Source organism: Oryx dammah, unplaced genomic scaffold (genome assembly GCF_014754425.2).
Source record: "Oryx dammah isolate SB20612 unplaced genomic scaffold, SCBI_Odam_1.1 HiC_scaffold_19, whole genome shotgun sequence".
In the NCBI taxonomy this organism is placed as follows: domain Eukaryota; kingdom Metazoa; phylum Chordata; class Mammalia; order Artiodactyla; family Bovidae; genus Oryx; species Oryx dammah.
The window spans coordinates 85,202,902-85,211,872 of NW_024070203.1; the positions used below are offsets into that span (position 1 = coordinate 85,202,902).

The 8,971-nt window shown below is 36.6% G+C and overlaps 1 protein-coding gene across 1 annotated transcript in view; it reads left to right on the top strand.

Moving 5' to 3' along the window:
• Positions 1 to 4,018, top strand: part of TMEM64 (transmembrane protein 64) — a 37,615-nt gene extending 33,597 nt beyond the window's left edge. The window contains exon 4 of the mRNA XM_040261700.1: positions 65 to 4,018. Coding sequence (XP_040117634.1) covers positions 65 to 253 — 189 coding nt within the window. The 3' untranslated portion in view covers positions 254 to 4,018. The remainder of the gene's footprint in view (positions 1 to 64) is intronic.
• The last annotated feature ends 4,953 nt before the right edge of the window (positions 4,019 to 8,971 follow it).

Below are 8,971 nucleotides of genomic sequence, written 5' to 3' on the forward strand. Positions count from 1 at the left end.
TAGAAAGTTCTCCCTTTTTACTATGTAAAATATTATTAACTGTAATTTTTATTTTTATTCACAGATTATTATAAGCATAGGCCTCATGTTTTATGTAGTTCATCGAGCTCAAGTGGAATTGAATGCAGCTATTGTAGCTTGCGAAATGGAACTGAAAACCTCTCTGGTTAAAGGCAATCAACCAAATATCAGTGGCTCTTCATTCTACAAGAGGACCCTAACATCTTCTGGAGATGGAATCAATATTGTATGATTCTAATGAAATGTATAATTGTCAAGAGCCTAGTGTGCTGTCTGAGATCTAGCAATTCCCTTACTACTGGGCAGGGATGCAAGTTTTAATTGTATTATGGCACACACACACAGACAGACACTCACACACACAGATGACTAGTTTTTAAATTGCACATTTTTTAAAAACAGGAATCATTTTCCGGATATGTAAGTGTAAATGTAGATGCAATTTTGGCTGCAGCTCTTTATCATTTATTATGCCCATAGTGGCCTATAAGTCTGCACTTTAGGTTTGGGGTTTGTTTCTTTTTTTTCATTATTTTCTTTATGAGTACTTATGAACAGAAAAATAATCCAAATATTTTTTTGCTTAGTGTCTTCATTTATAAAGACTATGAATAATTGTATGTGTCTTTCCTGCTTATAAAAATGAGTAAAAGTATGCAATTTTAAATGTATAATATTATTGGATTTTCTTTGCTTTCGTAGTGTTTCCAGAAAGGATAAATGATGTCTTGTTTTGTTTTTTTAAATGTTTTAGTTGGAACCACTTTGCTTTCCTTTTCCTTGCTAGTTAGAAAATAGACATGAACTTTTGTTTAAATGTATTTTTGCAAGAATCAAATTGTTACACCTATACACACAAGTTTAAATCCTACATTGTGGGACTGAAGTGCTCTTAAGATACCTTTTTTAATTTTTGCTGTGTAATATGCAAAGCAAAAGGGAAATTATTTAATGCGTAGTGTCTCAAATTAGAACTTGTGTTCTAATTTCACGTCATTGGTTTTAGCCTCCTTAGGTCTTCCATCAAAGGGCTGTCCTATTACAGTCTTACTGAAAATTTTATTAAACTTCTTTTCTTTTTGTATTCATTATTAGGCTTTGAAATAAAGATGTTATTCCTTTAAAGTGGTGGGCTTGCAATCACTGAAGATGTCACTCTGGTGGCCTTGTTTGATCAAAATGCTTATCTAAAAAATTAAGCTTTAAAATCACGTTTATAATTCTGTTGAAGTACATATATATTTGTCCCCATAGTCTTCAGCTTTAAAACTGTATGTAATGTTATCTTGATGCCCAGATTTGTATTATTATATTTGCCCTACTATAGAGTAGGCTTATTTTGTTTGCTTTTTGGTACTTGTTTTCCTCTGATAAGACTCAGGAATTCTGAAATGTGAAATTAAGTCTCAGTTCTTTTTCCTGTAGAATGAATTGAGTATATTTATTAATAGTACTTATGTGTATAGAATATAATAATTTGGTATACGATTCATATGATATTCATTTATCACCTTATATTTTTAAAGTAGCTTAATTGTGATCTTAATGACTAGTTTATTTTACAGTGGAGATTATCAATATAAATGCAGATTTTCTGGTAGGTATCTGTTTTTTAGCTATGAAGGTGCCACCTTATCAGAGACCTCCCATTTGCCTTTTCATTAGGGTAAAATCTTTGCCCTGATTTACTAAAGTGCAAAAAAATTATTTAGAAGCAATTATTTTAATTTTATGCTACGGATGCATTTAATCATTTTAGTATATAAATTTTTGCCCTGTGGCAGGTATAATTATTTCCCTTTCCTTCATAATGAGTAAGTTTTCTCACCTTTGAATAACACTGAAGTTTGTTTTTATGTCTGTACCAAGTTCTTCTTGGTATAGTCCAGATGATTTTATAGGGACCTGGGTCGATAGCAGTCAACTGACCTACAAATCTTTCCTTCTTTTATTAATAGAAAAATAGCATTGAAATGTTATTCTTTTTTAAATCCTAATTAATTGTTTAGTTTCTTTAATAATTATTTTAGTTTAATTATCCTAATAAACAGTGATTTATTCTTGTCTAACTTGAAAATATTTATCTTGTGCTTTCTGTTTGTTTAGTTTTTTTATAAAGAAATTAATAATTTAAGATCACTACTTTCATACACTTGTATTACACTTCATGTATTTTGAAGTGCATTTATTTACTTTGGCTTTTTGTAACTTGAATAATTTTGCCAAATGAAAAACTTTTGGTAGTTTGTCATGAGTTTTTCCAACTGTTGCATTTTGCTTAGTACTTAAATATGTAAAGGTAAAAGAGAAGTAATTTTTCTATATTCTGCCAACATGATTTTATATAATAAAATCATCCATTTTTACTTAAAATAGTATGGATGTACTATTTTTAAAACATTAATCTAAAACTGCAGTTTTCCTTTTGTTCATCATTTCCAGCCTCCACATAAACTGTTATCCCTTATAATCATGCTATTTGATAGCTGCATTTGGTTGCTGGTTTTTTATTAATATATGTGCTGTCTATAAATTGTATAAAACATGCTGTATTGTACAAAACATGTACAATGTTATATTCTTTCCATCTTTAACCCCACATGCCAGATTTCTGGCAGCAACAAATTTCTATAGATTCCTTTTTACGTTGCCCTAATATTGCCTCCAGTCATAGAGTATATATTAATACATATATTATATATTGGATTTCTTAAATATATATATTTACATATATATATAATATATATATTGGATTTTTTATTTCTCAAATCATTTAAAGTACAGTTAAACTTGCTTTATGCTTATTTTTAAAAGCACGCAATACACTTGTTTCAAACCTTTTGAAAGATATGTGCTGTTTTTAATTCTTTGGACCTTTTTCTTAGTTTTCCACATTTTCTGGTTTATTATTAATGATTTTGTTTACTCTTTCCCAAGTTTTGTCTTGTGAATTATTTTTAAACAGCAGCATCCCCTTTTAAAAACATGTACATAATAATTTACTAAATGTTTTCATGTCCATTTTCATTTGATCATGTGATTTGTGAAATAACTTGAAATTTATACCTTGGTTTGTGAAAATAATAGAACCAAATCTGTCGTTGGAATGTATATTTTGAGTTTATGTTCAGAAGTGAGTTGTGGATTTGTTCAGAGCCAGCCATACTCCCCTTGTATGTACTTTGTAACCAGTTGCAAACCTTTCAAAGAAGACTTTCCCATGATCTTGGATCAAGCTTATGAGTATAAAGCATTTCCTTCCTTGAGAAGCTATATAATTCAGTATCTACTCTTATTTACCATTGCTGTAACCGAGCTAAGTGGTGGAGGCTATTAACATATACCAGTATGCGTTTGTTAATGTGCAATGCTGATTGGAACTATTCTTAGGAAAGGTGCTGCGGCTTATATACATCTACATTTGTAGGACTGTCTTTAGAATGCTGAAAGTTGCTAAGTATATGCTAGGTTGATACAGGTAAATTCTGAGGTGCATGGTAAATCCATGCTGTTCAAAACCAGTCACCATGTGCAGAGAAAAAGAGAGGTTTAATGAGGACCTCAGGAATAATGATACTAAGTTGTTGACTTCAGTGATGGAATTTTGTTTCAAACACAAGCCACTTAGTGTACCAGAATGGTGGTCAGAATAACGCTAGTTGGTTTTTAAATTTTACATTGCTGATTCTGTTAATATTAATGGTCATGTCTTTAACCTGAAAAACTTAAAAGAAGTGGAATACTTGTTCCACAGGATATTTAAAACTAAGGAATTCCAATAACCTCGCATATGCTGAACATAAACTGTTAACTGATTCAGCAACTGAATTATAACTTGGTACTTCTGAATGGCAAAGTGATCGCTGTAAACTATTTTCTAAGGTAGCTGAAGGTTTAAAATAGATAATTCTAAAGGTAAATCAGTAAAATCTCTTGATAATTGGTATCCTAAATCACTTGTGTGCCTGAGAAAATAAAAGGTTATGTTTTATTTTCATTTTCTCTTCTCTTACTTCCCCTCTATAATTTAATGAATTTAGGGTCATTTGCAAGGGGAGGGAGCAACTCAGGAGGAATGGTGTACATGTTTCTAAAAGTGATAATGCTCATAATTGACCCTAGATGAGGATGGTTATGGTTATGGCAGAGGCCCCGTTGGAGAAATGATTTTGGTGTCTTAACATTGGCACTCAATCTTCAGTGTGTTTTTTTTTCTAACATCCCCAAATCATGAAATGCTACCTGCCAGTCAAATAACAGTTATTTGCCCAGGCTGTAGAAATGTTTATGATGCCTTTCATAATGTTAAACAACTTTTACCAATCTTAATTTCCTATTGATGTCTACCCTGTTTCTATGACGATTTCCTAAGGGCCCATTCCAGCCACCATAAAACTTTCTTCTTAGTACTTGGAACGACATTGTCCTTGTTGGTTTGTTTAGTTCAGTTGCTCAGTTGTGTCTGACTCTTTGTGACCCCATGAACCGCAGCACACCAGGCCTCCCTGTCCATCACCAACTCCCGGAGTTCACCCAAACTCATGTCCATTGAGTCGGTGATGCCATCCAACCATCTCAGCCTCTGTCGTCCCCTTCTCCTCCTACCCTTAATCTTTCCCAGCATCAGGGTCTTTTCGAATGAGTCAGCTTTTCACATCAGGTGGCCAAAGTATTGGAGTTTCAGCTTCAACATCAGTCCTACCAATGAACACCCAGGACTGATCTCCTTTAGGATGGACTGGTTGGATCTCCTTGCAGTCCAAGGGACTCTCAAGAGTCTTCTCCAACACCACAGTTCAAAAGCATCAATTCTTTGGCTTTCAGCTTTCTTTATAGTCCAACTCTCACATCCATACATGACTACTGGAAAAACCATAGCCTTGACTAGATGGACCTTTGTTGGCAAAGTAATGTCTCTGCTTGTTAATATACTGTCTAGGTTGGTCATAACTGTCCTTCCAAGGAGTAAGCGTCCTTTAATTTCATGGCTGCAATCACCTCCTGTAGTGATTTTGGAGCCCAAAAAAATAAAGTCTGACAGTGTTTCCCCAACTATTTGCCATGAAGTGATGGGACCGGATACCGTGATCTTAGTTTCCTGAATGTTGAGCTTTAAGCCAACTTTTTCACTATCCTCTTTCACTTTCATCAAGAGCTGATCCCATACTGTTGTATGTACACTTTCCCTAGACATTTTAGATCAGAATTGCTTGCTAGAGCACAAACAGGCTACTACACATTGCAGGCTGCCTTCAGCTGGGGTGGTGCCGTGGAGCACTCATTGAATAAATATGTTGGCTCTGTGTGTATCGTTACACAAGGCTGTACAGTCCTTTCTGCCATGGTCACCTTCCTTGGTTGAGGGTGCCTATCCGTACTCAGAGAGTAGGGAAGACATATCTTAATACCAACTGTATTATGAGTTAAATATTGAACATTTTTAGGGAAAGCATTATAGGTGTGATAGTGTTAAAACAGGGTGTATATATGGTAAATTTGTATTTAGTAATTCTGTCATGTTTCAATGAAGTTGATTATCCAAATTAAGTGATATTACTGCCTTAAAAGTGACTAATATTCTGTGGGTTAACCCACTATTTGAAATGCTTAAAAATTACAAAATATGCATGAAGTGGGATAGAGAAGAGTGAGTAGAATATATATTGAACCAAAAAAAAAAGAGCAATTTGAGAATTACATAGTTCTAAAAGTAGGTATACATTTAGACTGGTATATTTTAATAAAAGTATTTTTATCCTAGGATGGCATAAAACTCATAACCACCATAAAGTAGAAACCTTGAGTGGATTCATTTTTTCTGCCTTTCATAGTTATAAAGCCATTTTCAGTAGAAATGTTTTGAGACATGGTCTGTTTCATACTCATTATTTCTTAAAATCCTGTTCCCAAGTTGACCAAAGCTGGAAGGACAGGGAACCTGAGTAGTTTTCCACCAAGTTTCTTCAGTTCATTTGTTCAGTCACTAAGCTGTGTCCAGCTCTTTGCAATTGCATGAGCTGCAGCACACCAGGCTTCCCTGTCCTTCACTGTCTCCCAGAGTTTGCTCAAACTGATGTCCATTGACTCGGTGATGCCATCCAACCATCTCATCCACTGTCTCCCTCTTCTCCTCCCCCCTACAATCTTTCCCAGCATCAGGGTCTTTGCCAGTGAGTCAGCTGTTCACATCAAGTGGCCAAAGTATTGGAGCTTCAGTTTCAGCATCAGTCCTTCCAATGAATATTCAGGGTTGATTTCCTTTAGGATTAACTCATTTGATCTCCTTGCTGTCCAAGGGACTCTGAGAGTCTTCTCAAGTACCACAGTTCGAAAGCATCAGTTCTTCAGTGCTCAACATTTGTTATGGTCTAACTCTCACATCCATACATGGCTACTGGAAAAACCATAGCTTTGACTAGACAGACCTTTGTTGGCCAAGTGATGTCTCTATTTTTAATATGCTGTCTAGGTTTGGCATAGCTTTTCTTCCAAGGAGCAAGCGTCTTTTAATTTCATGGCTGCAGTCACCATCCGCAGTGATTTTGGAGCCCAAGAAAAAAGAAATCCTTCACTGTTTCCACTTTCTTCCCGTCTGTTGGCATGAAGTAATGGCACCGTATGCCATGATCTTAGTTGTTTGAATGTTGAGTTTTAAGCCAGCTTTTTCAGTCTCCTCTTTTACCCTCATCAAGAAGCTCTCTAGTTCCTCTTCACTTTCTGCCATTAGAGTGGTATCATCTGCATATCTGAGGTTGTTGATACTTCTCCTAGTAGTCTTGATTCCAGCTTGTCATTCATCCAGCCCAGCATTTTGCATGGTGTAATCTGTATATAATCTGCATATAATCAGCCATGAAATTAAAAGATGGTTCCTCATTGGAAGAAAAGCTATGACCAACCTAGACAGCATATTAAAAAGCAGAGACATTACTTTGCCAACAAAGGTCTGTCTAGTCAAAGCTATGGTTTTTCCAGTAGTCATGTATGGATGTGAGAGTTGGACTATAAAGAAAGCTGAGCGCCAAAGAATTTGATGCTTTTGAACTGGGGGGTTGGAGAAGGCTCTTGAGAGTCCTTTGGACTGCAAGGAGATCCAACCAGTCCATCCTAAAGGAGATCAGTCCTGGGTGTTCATTGGTAAGACTGATGTTGAAGCTGAAACTCCAATATTTTGATCACCTGATGAGAAGAACTGACTCATCAGGAAGAGACCCTGATGCTGGGAAAGATTGAAGGCAGGAGGAGAAGGGGATGACAGAGGATGAAATGTTTGGATGGCATCACCTACTCAATAGACATGAGTTTGAGTAAACTCTGGGGGTTGGCGAAGGACAGGGAAGCCTGGTGTGCTGCAGTCCATGGGATCACAAAGAGTTGGACATGACTGAGCAAATGAACTGAATCTGCATATAATTTAAATAAGGTGACAGTAAACAGCCTTGACATACTCCTTTCCCAGTTTTGAACCTTTCCATTGTTTCATGTCCATTTCTAACTATTGCTTCTTGTCCTACATACAGGTTTCTCAGGAGGCAGATAATGGTGGTTTGGTATTCCCACCTCTAAGAATTTTCCTCTGTTTGTTTGCTCCACACAGTCAAAGGCTTTAGCATAGTCAGTGAAGCAGAAGTCCAGTGTTTTTCTGGAATACCCTTGCTTTCTCTATAATCCAATGGATGTTGGCAATTTGATCTCTGGTTCTTCTGCCTTTTCTAAATTCAGCTTGTACATCTGGAAGTTCTCAGTTCACATACTGTTGAAGCCTAGCTTGAAGGATTTGGGGCATTACCTTGCTAGAATGTGAAATGAGTGTAATTGTGTGGTACTTTGAACATTCTTTGGCATTGACTCTTTCGGATTGGAATGAAAACTGGTTTCATTGGAATGAAAAAGAATAGATACATGTATTAGTCGCTCAGTCGTGTCCAACTCTGTGACCCCATGGACTAGCCTGCCAGGCTCCTCTGTCCATGGGGATTCTTCAGGCAGAAATTCTGGAGTGGGTTGCCATGCCTTCCTCCAGGAGATCTTCCCAACACAGGGATTGAACCTGGGTCTCCCACATTTGGGGAGGATTTTTTACCATCTGAGCCAGCAGGGAAGCCCAGGTACATTTATATGTATAGTTAAACCACTTTGCTGTTCAGTGGAAACTATCACATCAACTATGCTCCAATATAAAAGAAGAAGGTAAAAAATATGGAGAGAGCAGGAATGCTGTCTTAATAAGGAAAAACTTGGGCTGTTTAGAAGCCCTTGCACAGAACTGAAGTGAATTTGGAGACTTCACATCATTTCAATGCCAGGATGAAATATTCTAAACTGAATAGAATCCCTGAGTCCCTTAGAAACAGCACAGAGGAACACAACTGGCAATCCTAGCTGGTTTAAATCAGAGTGTAGTGATGCATAAACACTTCCCCTCAAGTGTTTTCACTATGTTTAAAATGATTTGCTCACAATGCATTAAGCGTGGAAGCTCATCTGAAAGTGTGCTTTGTGGTTTTCCTGATTTTACCTCAATACAACTTTTCAGGTAAAGGTAAATGTTGCAGGTGAGTCAAAAAGGAAAATAAAATTTCCCCTTGGTTGCAATGGCCAGAGAATGATTGCCCAATTACACGTTACTCTGGTTTAGAACCTTGATGGGTGCCATCCTTGGAACTTTATAACTTTGTTTTTGCAGGAACTGTGAATCCAGTGCTGAGGTTATTGTATTCTTTGTTGGGCTTCCCCAATGGCTCAGCAGTAAAAGAATCCACCTGTGATGTAGGAGACACAGGTTCAATCCCTGGGTCTGGAAAATCCCCTGGAGAAGAAAATGGCAACCCACTCCAGTTATCTTGCCCAGAAAATCCCATGGACAGAGGAACCTGGTGGGCTATAGTCCATGGGGTCAAAAAAGAGCTGGACACAACTGAGCAAACAAACAACTGGGTATGTGGTTCAC